This window comes from Meles meles, chromosome 7, assembly GCF_922984935.1.
Source record: "Meles meles chromosome 7, mMelMel3.1 paternal haplotype, whole genome shotgun sequence".
Lineage (NCBI taxonomy): Eukaryota > Metazoa > Chordata > Mammalia > Carnivora > Mustelidae > Meles > Meles meles.
Window position 1 is genome coordinate 88,725,844 of NC_060072.1, and position 17,912 is coordinate 88,743,755.

The 17,912-nt window shown below is 45.3% G+C and overlaps 1 protein-coding gene across 3 annotated transcripts in view; it reads right to left on the reverse strand.

The window, feature by feature from the left end:
* Positions 1-3,976: 3,976 nt before the first annotated feature.
* Positions 3,977-17,912, reverse strand: part of BIN2 (bridging integrator 2) — a 31,577-nt gene continuing 17,641 nt past the window's right edge. For 2 of the 3 annotated variants that reach the window (XM_046010862.1, XM_046010865.1), the window contains 8 exons: positions 16,261-16,368; positions 15,849-15,934; positions 14,626-14,701; positions 13,719-13,801; positions 9,328-10,063; positions 7,364-7,444; positions 5,868-5,933; positions 3,977-4,467 (listed from right to left, as the gene is read on the reverse strand). In XM_046010862.1, the coding sequence (XP_045866818.1) occupies positions 4,438-4,467; positions 5,868-5,933; positions 7,364-7,444; positions 9,328-10,063; positions 13,719-13,801; positions 14,626-14,701; positions 15,849-15,934; positions 16,261-16,368 (1,266 nt within the window). In that variant the 3' untranslated portion in view covers positions 3,977-4,437. The remainder of the gene's footprint in view (positions 4,468-5,867; positions 5,934-7,363; positions 7,445-9,327; positions 10,064-13,718; positions 13,802-14,625; positions 14,702-15,848; positions 15,935-16,260; positions 16,369-17,912) is intronic. The other variant, XM_046010864.1, reaches the window with a different exon arrangement.

Below are 17,912 nucleotides of genomic sequence, written 5' to 3' on the forward strand. Positions count from 1 at the left end.
ACCTCTGCCTTCAGCTCAGGTCATGGTGCTCAGCAGGGGGACCTGCTTCCCCCTCTCTTTCTGCCTACCTGTCATCTTTCTGCAAATGAATTAAAAAAAAAAAGGCTAGCTGTTTTATTATTTTAAAAAAATTTTTTAAAAGATTTTATTTGTTTATTTGACAGAGATCACAGGTAGGCAGAGAGGCAGGCAGAGAGAGACAGAGGGGGAAGCAGGCTCCCTGCTGAGCAGAGAGCCGGACGTGGGGCTCCATCTCAGGACCCTGGGTTCATGACCTGAGCCAAGGGCAGAGACTTTAAGCCACTGAGCCACCCAGGTGCCCAAGGCTAGCTGTTTTTATCTTGGCTTCCTATTTAGGGTTAGGACTCAAGTGGTTATTCTGCTAGTGATAGAGATTTCCTTGCTTATGTATTCCTGTGAGGAGTTCTCTAGTTTTGGAAATCAGTGTTTATATAGATTGACAGACTGGTCTGGTGCATGTTTGTTTGGGGAACAAAGACTGACAGAAAATCTCAGAGAATAGAGGCATAGTGTCCTGAAGAAAAATGAAAACATAAAGTAAGCAAACGTGGGGTTGCCTGGGTGGCTCAGTCATTAAGCATGATCCGGGATCGAGCCCAGCATCGGGCTCACGGTTGGGTGGGAAGCCTGCTTCTCCCTCTCCCACTACCCCTGCTTGTGTTCCCTCTCTCGCTGTCTCTCTCTGTTAAATAAATAAAATCTTGAAATAAATAAGTAAATAAAAATAAATAAAAGCATGGTTGTTTTCATTCCTAAAGATATTTGGTTGGCAAAAATCAGAGGGAAAAAACAGAGTAAATTCATGAAATTCATCGTTTTAAAATGTACTTAAGGGCATAGTAGTTATCAATGAAGAGGAAGGAAGCCCATATGTGGGAAAACTACCAATCCAACCAAGAAAGGCAAAGAAAGTAACGTGTAGGCAAGATGTATGCAAGTTAAGAAAAGAGGTCAAGCTGCCCAGTTCTCAGATAAAAGAATATCCAAGACAAAAGGAAATTCAAATCCTAAGGGTTAAATTCCAAAGGTGGACAAATGCTTGTATTTACTGACAAGCTGATCATGAATTCCAGGAAAGGTTGAGATTTTTTTTATAATCTGGTTACTGTCCCCATAGCATATTCCATTATGTACTAAAGATTGTCCTGACCCCCTGCATACTCTTCAAGGCCATCCAGCTCCACTGGCTACTGAAATGTCCTGTTACTTTCACAATTTGATGGTTAATCATTCACAAGTAACGTTTTTCTCTTTAAAATAAAACCTTTAAACGTATGCTGGTACAATGATGTGCCCTGTTGGCACATACCATTCATTTAAAAAGTGTAAATATGCAGACAAGATCCAGTATGCATATGCTCAGCACCTAATTTAGCATAGAATAGCAATACTGTCGGCAGTGTGTGTATGCTGTTCTTTGGTGTATCCTATATATCCTGGCTGTGTCATGTTTCCAGTCTTCTCTATCAATATTGTCCTTCAGATTGCCAGAAGGCAGGGACTGGGGGATGTTCTTGCAATTAATTTTATAAGGAGGTGCATACAGACAGATGATGAATGGAGGCTCAATGGTGGTGAACTAGCAGTGTTCTCCAAGGTTTCGATGCTGAACTTCAGAAACTGGAGCAGCCATCCTTCTGTCAACAGACCTCAGGGGCCTCAGGGCAGGGAATAAGAGATACTCATCTCTTCCCAATTTATTGGCTTCTAGCTCTTTCTTGTGCTAGCCACAGGACGGCAGTCTTCTAAATCCTAGCCTTTCCCCTGGACAACTTTACCATTAAAAAAAAAAAAAAAAAAAGATTTTATTTATTTATTTGAGAGAGAAAGAACAGGAGAAGGAGCAGAGGGAGAGCAGGCTCCCCACTGAACATTGCATCTGACTGATTTATTTAGAAGAGAGAGAGAGAGAGAGAGAGAGAGAGAACAAGCAGAGGGAGGGGCAGGGGGAGAGGGAGGGGCAGAGGGAGAGGGAGAGAAAGAATCCAACCAGATTCCCTGCTAAGCAGGGAGCCTCCATGTGGGCTCCATCCCAGGACCCCAGGATCATGACCTGAGCCAAAGGCAGACGCTTAACTGACTGAGCCACCGAGGAGCCCCAACTTCACCACCTTGTAAATCAGGGTAAACAAGTTGGTTCCTAGCCAAGACTATCTACACTAAAGAAGCAGAATTACTAGTTATGCCCAGCATACTGGCCCCTTCCCCTGCCTTCCCAGAATCTTCTGTGGGGCCATATGCACACGAAGCATCAATCTCACAGTTTCGTAAATGTCTCCACTTTTGTCGTGCCTCTGTCCTAGCAGTTACCTTGGGTGCTTGTCTCCCCCCCACCCGCATCAGACTGTAAGTCCCTAGAAGTCCTTCCTGGCATACTCCTTTCCTAGGAGGGAAAGCCCTGCAGAGAAAAGGCTTGAGTTGGATTTTGCTGGATGAATGTGGGAGGGTGATTCCAAGCAGGTCCCGGGTATTGGAGTAGCACTCCTAGCCGCGGTTCTGAGCACCAGGGGAATGGGCTGCTTTATGAGAAAGGTATTAAAATGTAGGCAGTAGGGCTTTCACAGGGAAGCATGCAAACTCTTCTCCATTTCAGCAGTAGAAATCTTTTGAAGGCTTTTAAGGAAGACTAGTAGGATTAGATCTTGGAAGAATGACTCCAAAATACAGTCATTTATTTCCAGCTCCCTGATGGATACATCTACTGGAAAATCCCCCAAGTTCTTAAGCTCCTTGTATCCAGTTTTTATACAGGACATGCAGTCAACTACACAGTAAGTGTGTAATGTGATCGGTTTGACACATAGGTATTTGTCGTTCAACAGTGTACTCATTAAACAATCGCTACAGCATTATGAATAGTCCCATCACTCTGAAAGCTTCCTCGTACACGCCCTCCCACCACCACCAGTGGTCTGTCACTGTAGACACTATCATGCATCTCTATAAACTGGGCCAGTCTCATTCTTTCTCCAGGGCATCTGGATCTGGAGGGGACACAGAGGCAGGAGGTGGTGGAAGTCTCTTGCTTGGAGGGCAGCCCAACACATTCCTGCGACAGACATCCCCATTCTTTCAGCTCTAAGAGCTGTGTAGTGTCCTTCCAGCGTATTCTTTATTGCTTGATCAGGGCAGTTTGTTGTTTGCGAGCAAAGAACCCACACGCAGTGACACCTGTCAGCCTGTCATCACCATTTTAGAGAACGGCACCCCCAAACCCTAGTCTCTCAAGCCTAACCCAGAGTAATTCCTTACAACTTTGGTCATGTGGCCTCTTCTAACCCATTCCTAAATCCTGTCCATTCTGCTCCCTGCTCAGTAGTCTGTCTCCATAAAGTTGTCACTTTTTTTCCTTGTTGTTGTTTCTCTGGTACCTCGTACGGTGCTTGGTACAGAGCAGGGGCTGGCAAATGCTTGCCGGGTGGCTGCATGAGTTGGGACACTGCCCATAACCCCACAAACAGAAGCAAAGAGGGAGAAGCACCAGCATGTGTGTATTTATTAGGGTGGCAGGACGTCAAAGTGCATTTTTAACGTTTTCCCGGAAGTAAATGATAGGACTTGAATCCAGGATTTTGGATTCTAAATTCTGTGCCATTTCCACCCTATCAGTCCGGTTGTATCATTTCCCTTCATTTGGGAGCTCCGTTTCTCCCTCCAGCCTGCTCATATACTCATGTACACCAAGTAGCAAGCTGTAAACATGGGCTATGGCTCTAAAATGTAACCCCTTTCCCCGGGTACTTGCTTGTTGGCTGAAAGTGGGGGCAGGGGGCCTGCCTTAGGGCATCTGGATTGAGCAAAGGAGCCCGTGGCCCCTGGTGTCATTCCAACTGGGGGTCAAGGATGTGACTAAAACTTTCTGAACACGGGGTAGAATCGATGACCTTACCTACGTGGAGAACAGTGTGCGGGGCAGGGACAACTCCTCGTGTCAAAAAAAGAAAAGCAATCTGAGCACAGTCAGAGTAATCCTTTATTTAACAATCTGAAAATCTGTTCTTTTGGCTCTAAGTCTTGCAAAATGAGTGGTAAGTCAAAGATTCGTTCACTATTCTCTGAGTATTTGTGGTAATGTGTCTCTATGCAGACGTGTCTCCGTCTACAGATGCTTACGCTTTTTATAGTCACTTTAGGCCCACTTTACTTAATATATGAAGTCTTCTTATTCTAACAGTGCTAAAAGCCTGAATTAAATATTCCCGGGAACTAAGAGTTTCTTCTCCCCAGCCTGCCGCCCTCCCTCCCCTAAGTCTGCTCCTCAGCCTCCATTAATGCTAGATCTTTCGAGACCACCAGCATTCAAACAGTTCGAGAACCTACAAAGGAATGCTAGATCTTAAGTCCCTCTGACCTATATACCCTCTAGCTGAGGAGCTTCTCTGGGGAGGTGTGTGTGGAGGTCTCGGTAGTCCCTCTTCAGAGGTAGTCAGTTTGAACTGTAGATACCTAGAAAGGAAACAGGATTGGGTTAGACGCTGACCTGCCCTCCCACCAACCACCAGATGGGCATGGGGAAGGGGCTCATTTCGCTTCTGTCGAATTATATTTCTTGTAAGGCACTGGCCTCTGTGGAGGGAGGCGGTGTGAAACTGGTTGTTGGAATTACTGTAAAGATTTGTTCACTGTCATCTCTCTAGGAGGGTTCATAGGAGAAAGTTCTTTTTCATCTTAATATCTGGAATTGTTACTCTTAAGGACTGGGCATCGTGAACTGGGTGAACTGACCAGTTCTGCACCTTCCTCTTGGATGTTAGGGAGTGTAGAACCAACTTTGTGGTCCATCCTCCATAATTTTATTTTATAGAATGTGTTTCTGTACTTGCCTAACTCATGGCTCCATATTATATCACTAATTCACTTCTTTTTTTAAAGATTTTATTTATTTGAGAGAGAGAGAGAGAGAGAAAGCATGAGAGGAGAGAGGTCAGAGAGAGGAGACTCCCCATGGAGCTGGGAGCCCAATGTGGGGTTGGATCCCAGGACTCTGGGATGATGACCTGAGCAGAAGGCAGTCGCTGAACCAACTGAGCCACCCAGGCACCTGCTAATTTGCTTCTGAGTATATTTTGTGTGTCTGTGTATTTACCTTTTTGTGTGCCTTTTATATATATCTTTTTTTTTTTGAAGAGTGTATGTGTGTGTGTGTGTGCGTGTGTGTGTGCATGTGTGTGTGTGCACGCCCGCACATGCACGCACGTGTATATGGGAAGGGGAGGGGCAGTGGGAAGAGAGAAAGAATCTTAAGCAGGTTCCATGCCCAGCAAGAAGCCCCATGTGGGGCTTGATCTCACAAACCTGAGATCATGACCTGAGCCAAAATCAAAAGTCAGACACTTAACCGACTGGGCCACTCAGGCACCGCATTTAACTCCTTTTTGAAATAAGTTCAGATAAAAATATTTAGGGGGTACCTGGATTGCTCAGTCAGTTAAGCGTCTGCCTTTGGCACAGGTCATGATCCCAGACTCCTGGGATTGAGCCCCATGTCAGGCTCTCTGCTTGGGGTGGGGGCTGGGGGAAGCCTCGAATTCCCAATCCCTCTGCCTGCCCCTCCCCTGCTTGTTCTCCCCATCTCTGTGTCAAAAATTAGGAGATAAGGCTATAGTGAGAGGTCAAGAGGTTCAAGGACAAGTACTGGGAAATGAGCACAGGAGCCACAAAGTCCCAGGTTACTCTTGGGTCCTCTGGCTCCCGCCTGCTTGACTTCACCCTGAGGATGTGGTTCACTGCCAGGTTCCCCTTGTAGCCCATGGTGAGGTTTCTAGGCTCTAGCCAAACCTCTGTGCACCCCCGATGCCCAGTCTTACCACTCACCCCATCATCTCCATGTTATCTGGCATCCTTACCTCTTCTTGAGGTATGACACTGCTCTCTTCTGGAACGGCAGAGACATGAAGCTGAAGATCCTGGCTCTACAAAAAGAAGAGTTCTGCCCGTGAGAGGCGGCTCAACCTCCAGTCTCTCAGCTCAGAAGGGTCTTCTGTGTCTTACACTTCACAAGGGTCACAGACATTACAGACAACATACAGTGTTGTTTTACTATGGCCTGAGAGCATCATGGAAGGCTTTACTGTCATTCTCTGGCACAGATCAAGAGACTGAGATCCCAAGGGTCAAATGACCTGCTGGGACAGGAAACCAGGTCTTTGGCCTCCCACTGTTTCCATGATCAGACACTGTGTGATCTGTGTGACACGCATCTGTATATAAATCTATGTGGGAGGCTGTAAGGGTATAAATATAGGTTTTAAAACCACTACCTACCACTTCTAGACCAGCCCTCCTTGGGAATGCACAGCAGCTCTCACACTGAGATGACCCTCCGCTGGGATGGTTAGGAAAGGCAAGGGTGTGATGGTTTCTTTGCGAAAAGTTCTGGGTTCTGAGATGGGAACCCGAGGCGTGGAAGCCAGGGGAAGAAGACCTTGGCACTCTAAGGGGCCTTCTCCTTGAAGGAATTTTCCTTCTTCTTATTCCTTCCTTCAATTCCAGGCTATGAACTGCCCCAAAGGTAATAGCACTTTCCAGAAAGTTACTATTCTTTAAGAGGACCTTCGTTCTCTCTCAGGTGATTCAAATGCTGAGCGAGAAAAGATCTGCTCACAGTTTTCTTTTTATGTACCCATTTTTATATGTGATATGTTCATAATTCTGCTTGAGGGAAAATATGCCTTACGGCGCATCTGTAAGAGAAGGGAACAGATCTTGCAGGACACAGGCTTCTGGAGACTGATGACTCTGATAGGCTAGGATCTGAGATGCTCCAGCTGCTTAATTCGAAAGGAAAAACATGTCTCCTTAGCTGATGACCAAGTAATCCTAGCGCAGAGGCTGGGAGTAAGGAAACACTATAAATCTCCAATACAGGGAGGGAGCTTCCGGGGGAAGGAGGCTGCACCCTGTATCTCTTTCCCAAAGAGGACAGCGTTACTGGCCTGTTCCTCAAGAATTGTAGGTAGGCCCCTATCATCTCCCCTTTAATAAGATGATGCCCAAGAGGCAAACCTGTTTTATTCACTCTTTTGCTGACCCCATACTAAAATCATATAATACGTGACAAAGTCACATTTAAATGAATTTTGAATTTTCCATGCTGTTGAATTGCTCTTTTTAGTGCAGGGCAGTGAAAAGTGGCTACACTGTACCTACTCAAAATCCCACATTTACGTGTACTTATTCACTGTCTACTCGCCCTGCACCTCTCTCCCCATCGGAAGAGCTTCCTCCGCCTGGAAGCCCGCGAAGGCAGAAAGTTTCACATCTTGCTCTGTTGAGGACCTTCTGCGCCTCACATGAATCAAGATTGAGAGCATAATAAAGCCGACGACTCGGGTGTCAGTACCTCAGGGGAGTCAGCGGAGGTGAGCTGACTGTTCTCTTCCTTGCCCTCCATCTTCTTTGCCACGTCAGACTCTGAAAAGACCTGTGGATCAAAGTGGACAATGTAGAATTCCACACCCTCCCGCCCTGGCTACCAGCCCTGGACCCCTTGTGCACACTAGTTGGTGCCTAAGGAAGCAGCAGGGGTCCCATGTCCAGAGAACAGAAGGATCTCAACGGAGCCCGGTCAGCCTTCAGTGGTGTGAACTGAGGGGTCCCAGAAGTCTCAGACTCCCGATATCTGCATGGCGTAGGCCCCGACCTCCTTCAGTGGCTAAATGTCTCCTCCGACCACTCTGTTTAAAACTGCAATTTAGGGCGCCTGGGAGGCTCAGTGGGTTAAGCCTCTGCCTTCTGCTCAGGTCATGATCCCCGGGTCCTGGGATTAAGTCTCACATCCGCCTCTCTGCTCAGCAGGGAGCCTGCTTCTCCCCCTCTCTCTGCCTGCCTCTTTGCCTACTTGTGATCTCTGTCAAATAAGTAAGTAAAATCTTTAAAAAAAACCAAACCCTGCAATTTAGCCTTCACTCCCTGTACTTAAATGTACTCCCTACTTAATTTTTCTATCTCCTATCATGACTAAATTGTCATTTTACTTATTTATTATTTCTTGCTTTTTGTCCTTATTCCTCCCATTCCCCATCCACTAGAATGTAAGATGCAGGAAGGGAGAGAATTTTATGTTTTGTTCACTGTAATAGCCTACCTCCTAGAAAAGTACCCAGCACATAGCAGGGGGTCAGTAAATAATTAGGGAATGAATGAATGAATGAATCTTGGTGCCATTTAGTTAGATGTCTCACCATAATCTTCTCTACAGTGCACCTGACAGGTGATCATATATCCTTAGCTTTTAACAGCAAGGAAGGAGGGCTATTTCTCAAGATGGCCTACCCTATTTTGTTTTCGGAAGTCCCTATGTCCCTCTTCCCCTATATTTCAAATTGGTTTTCCATATCATATTTTTTTTTAAAAACAGAACTAAATGCTGAAAGTTCCTCTTATACTGATCCAAATTGTACTTGAAAAAAAATTTTTTACATATAGTTCTGCCTTCAGGGATCTCATAGAGAAAGTCAAACCTCCCTCCTATACAATAAGCCTTTCCATGTAATTTGAATAGAATACGACTTGATTTCTAGATCCTTCACAGAACTGGTTGCTCTTCATGGGATCTCTGTCTCTATTTTAACACAATCCTTTTCTCATCCATATCTTCACCTTTCAAAAGGCCATCCTTTTTGCTTTACCTTCTCCTTTGAGTGCCTTCTTCTAGGATGCCTCTCTCATCAAAGAAGATAGACCTCAGACATTTGCAGATGCCATTTTGCTTACCGTAGTCATAAATATGACAAACCAAAATGAGACCTTCCTCCCCATCCCCCACTAAAGAGGGTAAAGCTCAAGATGCCAGCTGTAAGATTCTTTACACTGGAACTCCCAGAAATTGGAGCAAAAGAAAGAAATTAGCAAGATTCTGCTCATAGTAATAATATTAGAGATAGTCCTTTGCAGAAGTCAACCACCCCAAGAGCACACGGCACTGAATTAGTTGCTATGAATATATGAAATAATCCCCAGAACCAAAGGAGGTGTCCAGGAATGTCCCTAAAACTGGAATTTAATGACATAAGATCTTATCACCTAGGGCAAGCTGACTATAGTAAAGACGATATACATGGTGGTTTTAAAAGGGAGTAAAGGCTCAACCTGGGGGTGCCTGGGTGGCTCAGTCGGTTAAGTGTCTGCCTTGGGCCCATGTTATGATCCCAGAGTCCCAAGATTGAGCCCCACATTGAGCTCCCCATTCAGTGGGGAGTCTGCTTCTCCCTCTGACCGTCCCCCGTCTTGTGCCTTCTCTCTCAAAGAAATAAATGAAAATATTCAAGAAAGAAAAGAAAAGGACTCAACAAGATCCAATCTCACCTCAGACATCAAGGTAGGGGAAGTACAAAGTTCTTCTGGATTCAGATTGTTGATGTTTTCCTTTTCTCTGGTCTCAGAAGTTCTTACTGGCTTCTCTGGTGGCTGTGGGTCAGGAGAAACCTCTAAGGAGGCCCTAGGACTTGGAGTCCCAGCCCGCAATAAGGCCCTGGGACTGGCAGGTGAGCCCTGCTCAGAGGCTAGAAGGCTGGAGGGTATGTTCCCTGAGGAGTGCCGGGGGCTGGGAGTGGCTCTGGGTGGAGGAGGCCTATTCGGAGGTGCTGAGGTCCTCTGGATAGAGGCTCTCTTTGGTTGTTCAGCTCCCTCGCTTGAGGTGCGGGTTCGGAGGACTACTTCTGGGAGAGATGAGGGCTGCTCTGAGGGGGTAAGGGCACTGCCTGGTGACGGAGAGGGCGAGCAAGGGAGAACTTCCTCCTGGGACCTGTCGCCCTCAGTTGGGGGAGAGGGCTGGGCCTGGGCGGGGCCGTTGCAAGCTGGCAGGGACTCTTCCTCCTCAGACGAGCTGGCTTCGGACTCTTCCTCCTCCGTCTCCTTGTCTTTAATCTCAGAATCCTCTTCTCCTGGGGCTAGATTGGATGCCAGCTCTTCTTCACTTGCAGACCCGGACTCCCTCTCATTCTTCAAAGAAAGTGCAGAGGGACTGGTAGGTGAGGTCAGGGGGCTGGAGACTGCAGACGTGCGAACTGGGGAAGAGATGACTAGAGAGCGTCTGCTGCTGCTGAAAAAACACAAGCGTGTGGATTCAGGAGAGCTCAAAACTGGAAGCAACCCCGAATAATATAACACCCCGAATAGATAAATAAGACACAACAGAGCAACGTATGAGGAAGTCTGTGTACCTTGCAATCATGCTTTTTTTTTTTTTTAAAGATTTTATTTATTCATTTGACAGACAGAGATCACAAGTAGGGAGAGAGAGAGAGAGGAGGAAGCAGGCTCCCTGCTGAGCAGAGAGCCCGATGCGGGGCTCCATCCCAGGACCCTGGGATCATGACCTGAGCCGAAGGCAGAGGCTTTAACCCACTGAGCCATCCAGGCGCCCCTGCAATCATGCTTCTTAAGGTGAGAAAGAGGCTATAAAATTTTATACATATCACGATCTCAATTACATAAAAATATATAAAGAAAACAAGACTAGAAAAAAAACAGCAAAACACCGACAAAATATTTTCTCTGTGGGAAGGATTCCCTGGGTGATAGATATACAGTTGGTCCTTGTGGATTCTGTATTTGCAAGTTCACCTCCTCCCTAAAACCTATTTGCAACTCCAAAATTAATTCTCATGATGCCTTTGCAGCGAGCTGCGGACATACACGAGCTTTGAAAGATGAGTGCCTAGACGAGCACTTTCCCAGCTGAGGTCTAAGAAGGCAATCCCTGCCATGTTTCGGCTCTTACACTGCAAATGTGTCCATCTGGCCATGTTTTTCACATTGTTGTGCTTTTTGTTGGTGATTCTGCTGTTTAAAATGGCCTCCAAGTATAGCACTACAGTGCTTAGGGCCAGAAAACTGTGACATGCCTTACAGAGAAAGAACATGTTAGAGAAGCTTCCCTCCAGCATGAATTATGGTGCTGTCGGCAGAAGTTCAATATGAAGGAATCAACGATATATATTATTTGTTTACGTAGAGAGTGAGCACAAGACGGGGGAGAAGCAGAGGCAGAGGAGAATCTCAAGCAGACTCAACGCTGAGCACAGAGCCTGACCTGGGGCTCGATTCCACAACCCTGAGATCATGATCTGAGCTGAAATCAAGAGTCAGATGCATAACCAACTGAGCCACGCAGGCACCCCAGCAATATGTAGCAAATAAGGTGTCTTTAAACAGAAACACGAGACGAGTTCATGTATTGATTGGCTGATGAAGACGCTGGGAGCAGAAACTCACAGGAACCTAACGCTGTCTTTCCCTTAGCAGCAATGGTTCGGTATTCACGAATGCTCGCCGTGACTTTATAGAATACGAGCACCACGGATAATGAAACTGACTGTAATGTTTATCGAGTATAATGTAATTTTATCGAGTTTACCGAGCTGAGTGCTTCTACAGCCAACATCAGCTTGACTCCTTCTCACTTGCTCAGGTGCCTCCTACGTACTGTCCACAAGCAGATTAAGCAACCCACAAATATTTACTTGACAGGTACCAATTATGTGGCACAAGGATAGGAGACAGGGATAGGAAGAGAGAGAGAGAAACCTAGTTCCTGCCTTGTGGGAGTTTCTAGACGTGGGATAAGCTGAGTGACAGAGGTTCCTTCTAGCAGCAGCATTCTTGGAGTCAGCAGGTTTAGAAGGCCCAGGACATAGCAAGAAAAAAACCAGATTTCCCTACAAGGTTCTGGGACATCTTGGTTTAAATGATAGTAGGTTTCACATAAAGAGACAGAAAGAACTCTGACTTTTAATGCTGGGAAAAGGAGAAACAGAATTTTTTAGAGCAAAAGGGAATTCATCTAGAAAATCTACATTGACCCTGCAGTGATGATTTTTAATAGTTTATAACAAATTGCTAAATGAATAGTACAAATAACAAATATGAGCCTGATTCTTCCTTCAAGTTCCAAGGTCAGTTTCACCACCTCCTTTTAAAGTCTTCCCTGATTGGGGCGCCGAGTGGCTCAGTGGGTTAAAGCCGCTGCCTTCGGCTCAGGTCATGATCTCAGGGTCCTGGGATCGAGCCCCACATCGGGCTCTCTGCTCGGTGGGGAGCCTGTTTCCTCTTCTCTCTCTGTGCCTGCCTCTCTGCCTACTTGTGATCTCTCGCTGTCAAATAAATCATTAAAAAATCTTAAAAAAAAAAAAAAAAAGTCTTCCCTGACCATCCATATGATGGCAAGCAAGTACCTTCTTCTCTGGAATTCCTGCTGGTCTCATCAGGTACTTAGTATGCGCAAGCTTATATTGTTCCTTGTCTCCTTAGGTAGATTTCCTGTCCTTCCAACTTCTGGTAAACCACCCAAAGGACAGGTCTCCTATGTCTTTGGATCCCTACCTCTCAGCATAAAACCCTGTATGTAGTAGGAACTTAAATCTTCCTAAGCAAAGGCTTCAGAATGAGAAAGTGATCACATTCTAAAGGACGACTGAATTGTTCTATAAATCAATTTTTTAAAAAAACGTAAACAATCTAGAGATGCCCAGATGGCTCAGTTGGTTAAGCTTCTGCCTTCAGCTCAGGTCATGATCCCAGAGTCCTTGGATCAAGCCCTGCATTGGGCTCCTTGCTCAGCGGGGAGCCAGCTTCTCCCTCTGCCTGCCTCTCCCCCTGCTTGTGCTCGTTCTGACAAATAAATAAATAAAATCTTTAAATTTTTTAAAAAGATAAACAGTCTAAATGAAAAATGTGAAAACAAGGATAAACAGGAAGGCCCCAGAAAGGAACCTTAAATGGCCAATAACATGGAAAGAAGTTCAAGCTAGCTAGCTAGTAATTGTAGAGATATGAATTAAAGTTGCAAAAAAAATCCATTTTATATCTGTTTGGAAAAATTAGTAAGTCTGACAAGGTCATGTGTAGCGAGAATATAGAGCAACGGGGGCTTTTATCTGCTGCTGGTGGGTTATAAACTGGGCACTTTAGAAAGCTGCTGGACAATGCCAATGTCTAGTAAAGCTGAAGAGGCCCAGATGCACGGCCCGTGACTCAGCAACTCCACTCCCAGTACATACCCTAAAGACACTCTTGGTAACAGTCACAGGAGCCATGTAAAATGTGTCCATTGCAACATGATTTGTAAGAGCAGGAAACTGGAAAACCACCCAAATGTCTATGAGCAAGAGGACGGATAAATAAATTGTAGACTAGCTCCACAACAGCATCCGTAACCGAGAAAGGAAAGACCAGAGCTGGCAATGTGCAGCAGCAGGGCCCACGACCCTCACAAAGAGTACAGAGAGAACAAAAGGAGTTGCAGAGGTACATACATAGTATAATTCCATTTTATAAAGTTTAAAAACATGCAAAATGGTAGTTTCTGTGGGTATCTATGTGTGTCAAAAAGTAAAAAGAAAAGCATGGGAAAAGCAGATACTGAATTTAAGACAGTGGTTACTTTAGATGAAGCGGCAGGATGGGTGGGGAGGGGGACACTGGGGACTTCAATAGTACACAGGATAGTTGATTTCGTAGATTGGGTGACAGCTATACGGCTACTTATTGTATTCCTTTTTAGTGCATCGTTCTTTATACCTTTAGTGATCGCTGAAATAGTTCACACAAAGAAAAAGGATTTATATAGGGCCGTAATACAAATAACTAACAATATCATGGACGTGAACACAAAGGCCAGGATCGGGTACAGTGACAGTGCTGCGTATGTTGACAGGAGACGCGAAGGAGCAAAGAGTTTCAGAGGAGTTGCTCACCTGGATACTCCCTTCACCACAAAGACTTTGTTGGAATGTTGCTTCTCCAGTTTACTCATCACCTCGTAGAGACTGTGGTTCAGCTACAGCCAGCAAGAGAGACGGGTCGCTAGCCAGTGGGGACCTGAGACAGACATATCCCTTCTCCTCTCCCTTTCACAGTTCCCCAAACAATACCCTCCCCACACTTAACTATAAAATTCCCCCTCATCTCTTTGGCACTAGCATCCAGGACCCTGCCTGATGCCCCTTCTTCCTGGACTGTGTCTTAAGTTCTGCCTCTTCTGTCAGACGGGCGGCTCTCTCAAGGCTGGGTCCTTGATGTTTGATGTTTAAGTTGAGGTTCTAGCTTCTCTCAGGTAATCCAGGGAGGAAATATTAACAAGGCAAACCCTCATTTAGCTAAAGCAAGTGTGGAGAGGAATATGTGGATGTGTACGTGGATTTAATGTTGTGACAGAACTGAGTCTCAGAAACCTGGGACTAGAAAAGGCCCCATGAGGTAGTGTTCTGGGGCTGCCTTTCACTGAACAGGACTGGCCTTCTCCATTCATGCCCAGCTACCTGAGAGACCGACCTGTATTTAAACACTGCCCCCTTTGCTCCCTAGCAACACAAGATAAAGATTTCACAGCTTGGTTCCACATTTCAGCTCTGCCTTCCCCAGGCCTAACCTCCTTTATTTATCTGAAGGTCAAATCTGGTTGCCATTATTCAGTTGTTCATGGAGACAGAGAGGGCCCTCTGCTGTGTATACCTATGCTTTAACACAGTTCAACACGGTCAGTTGAGGGCTCAAACCTGGGGTGCTACGATCAATATTTAATGTGATTATGTACATTAGGGCTACTTTCCTATTTCCTAGAAAAACCCACCTAGGTGTCTACCTTGGCCGGAGGTTTCTCACCTTGCTCATCTCCCTGTAGAAGACGTCCCTCAGATTGGAAATGTTTTGGAAGATGGTCACGTAACATCCAATACGACTGTCAGGAGGCAAAAAACCAAAAAACAGAAACAAAAAATAAAACAATAACAAAAAACCCCACAACAACACATCCAGGTAAGGTTAGTAAAGGAAACCTTTTGAAATACAAGGTAGGAGCTTAAGCAACACCTGCCAACAACAAGACTCCTCAGAGAAAAGGACTCAGGATGTTCTGGAATCTGGACTTGTCAAGCCAGGGCCAGGAGCACACTTGACTCTTGGAAGAGGGTGGGAAGGTCAGAGGAGACACTTATCAGTCCAGTCTGACATCAAAGTAGGAGAGATCTCCAGTTGCATGAAGCTCTCTTGATTCAGGCTCTTTAGGTATTAAAGCAGATATGAATGAAAGTACTCTGAGGCCTTTTTAAAGTGTGCTCTAAATATAAGGCCATGCGATAATAATTATTATAATAAATAATTATTCTTTCTTGTTACTCACTACTTGGACTGCTATGGAGTGGTATGCACATTAGTGGAATTCTACTATAAATGAATTGGGGCAGTTTACATTTAAAGAAACTGTATTAAATTTCAGTGCTATTTAAATCAGGAGTCACATAAGTGGTGTCTGAATATACATGTAGTTATTTAAAAGGCTCCATCATACATAGACTAATATTAAGTGGCTACATAAAATACTGACTCCAGCTACATTGCCGCATATCTTGTACAACAAAAATAGGATACAAACAGAATTTCTACCCAGACACTTTTACCTTTTATGAAGCAAAGACATCATAAATAGAAATAATCACCCCATGGTTTATCTTCTAGATCAATCTGGATATTCAAGAACCAAGCTCGTTTAAAACAATACACACTGAAGCATGAAACCAGATATTCCTAGTTCCCATGATGACAGTAATTGACTTGCCAAGATCTCTCCTAGCCGATAAGCATCTTGCCTTGAAACCGGAAGAACTGGCAGGCCAAGCACCGCTATCTCCATATTGGAGATGACGAAACCAGCGTCTAGGGTGATAAGGCCATTTGCCTAATATCGCCCAGCCAGCCAGTAGCAGGACTGAGGCGACATCCCACTCTAGGAACAGAGCTCTTTTCACGAGGGACATGCTTGGGTTGCCAGGTAACCTGGGCCTCCCTCTGCCCAGAAGTCTAGGCCTTTCCTGACTGTCAACCATTACCTATGATAAAGAACAGGCAGCTCCTCCAGCAGTTCCTGGTTCAAGTCTTCAAACACACTCTGGGCTTTGTTGAACTCTTCCTCTGCCTGGGGGGTAAAAGAGACAGGACAGATTCCCTCAATCTGGAATCCGAGGCTTGAGGCGGCCCCTATCTTCCCTGCATTCTTTTCAGGGACTTGGCTTACCTGGAACCACACCTCTCCTTACCCAGACCCGGGCCCTCCCCAGCCTTGGCATCTCTGACTATCCTTTGAGCACTGGTGTCAGGGAAAACAGGATTTCCTTTGGGATGGTGGATGCTGAATTTATCATTTCCTAAACCTGGTTTGGCCCAGTGACTTGCACTGTTACGGAGGGGAGAGAAGGCAGGAAGGTTTCACCGTTTCATTTTGTTTTGTTTTGTTTTGTTTACCTTGGCAGTCTTGGCCTCATCTTTCTTCTTGGCATTCTGAACTGACTCCAGGTGGTGTCGGGCACTGTCATAGTCCACAAGTTTCCGACCCCGCTTAGCAATTCTTTCCTAAACCAGAGTCAGGAGAGAGGGCCTTGATATTCCCTTTTCAGCGGCCCGGGATGCAGGTTAACAGAGTAGCAAACACAGAGGCACAATTACTGGGTCATATTACCAAATTTCAGTTCCTAACAGCTTGGAGCCCATGGGATTTCTCTCGCTATTTGGAAAGAATGGGGATTCTCATTGCGGGTGGCAGCGGGGGTGGGGAGATAGAGGGAAATCCTACAGAACTCGTGGAAGCCTGCACTAAATGTTAATATTTCCTATGAACCCACTAAAAAAAATGGGTTCAGCCTCCAGGAGCAATGGCTTTGAGGATCCAGCTGAATTCAAAGTCAGGAGAGTGGGGTCTTACTCCCAATGCCGCCACCTATTAGCCTTGTGCCTGAGGGCAAATCACATCTTTTCTAGAACTTGAGCAGCCTCATCTGCTCTACAGTGTTATTTTAAAGATCAAACGCTGACTATGAAGTGCTTTGAAAACCCTAAAGTGTAATAAAAGTACTAAATTACGGTGTGCAATGAGAGAGCATCTACATAGTCTCATCCGAACTATAAATCCAATCCTAGATTTTGCAAGGATCTTAGTGATCGTCTGGTCCAACTTCCTATTTCATACATGGAGCTTCTCTGTAATACTCAAAATCAGTAGTTCAACTTTTGCTTGAAGTTGAACTTCAACTCTCAACTTCACAGTATATTTCAGTGTTTGAAAGCTCTATGAGAAACTTAAGTTAGGATCCCTCTAATTTCTCCGTATGAATCTATAAGCAGCGCAGTGCCTGACAGGATAGAAACTTCATAAATCTGAGTTGAATGAATCAATGAATTCTAACTCTGCTCTCTGAAACCATTTAGAACAGGCTGCATCCCTCTTTCACCTAACAGACCTCCCAGTACTGGAAGATAATTGTTATGACTCACGATTCCTCCAAATTTCCTCTTCTCTACAATAAACATATCAGCTGTTTTTTTTTTTTTAAAGATTTTATTTTATTTATTTGACAGACAGAGATCACAAGTAGGCAGAGAGGCAGGCAAAGAGAGAGGGGGAAGCAGGCTCCCTGTTGAGCAGAGAAACCAATGCAGGGCTCGATCCCAGGACCCTGAGATCATGACCTGAGCCGAAGGCAGAGGCTTTAACCCACTGAGCCACCCAGGTGCCCCGTATATCTGGTTTTTTTAAAAAAATTTTACTTACTAATTTGTCAGAGAGAAAGAGAGCACAAACAGGGGGAATGCCAGAGGGAAAGGGAGAAGCAGGCTGTCCGCTGAGCAAGGAGCCCCATGCAGAACTCGATTCCAGGACCCTGGGATCATGACCTGAGCCGAAGGCAGTCGCTTAACCAACTGAGCCACCCAGGCATCCCTATTAGCTATTTTTTCTTTTCACCACTAAAATGGATGCCTTGACCTGGATCTAATTCAAAACCCACTCGGATCTAGTTCACTGAAACTTAATTCTAAACACACCCTTGGGGCGCCTGGGTGGCTCAGTCATTAAGTGTCTTTCTTCAGCTCAGATTATGATCCCTGGGTCCTGGGATCAA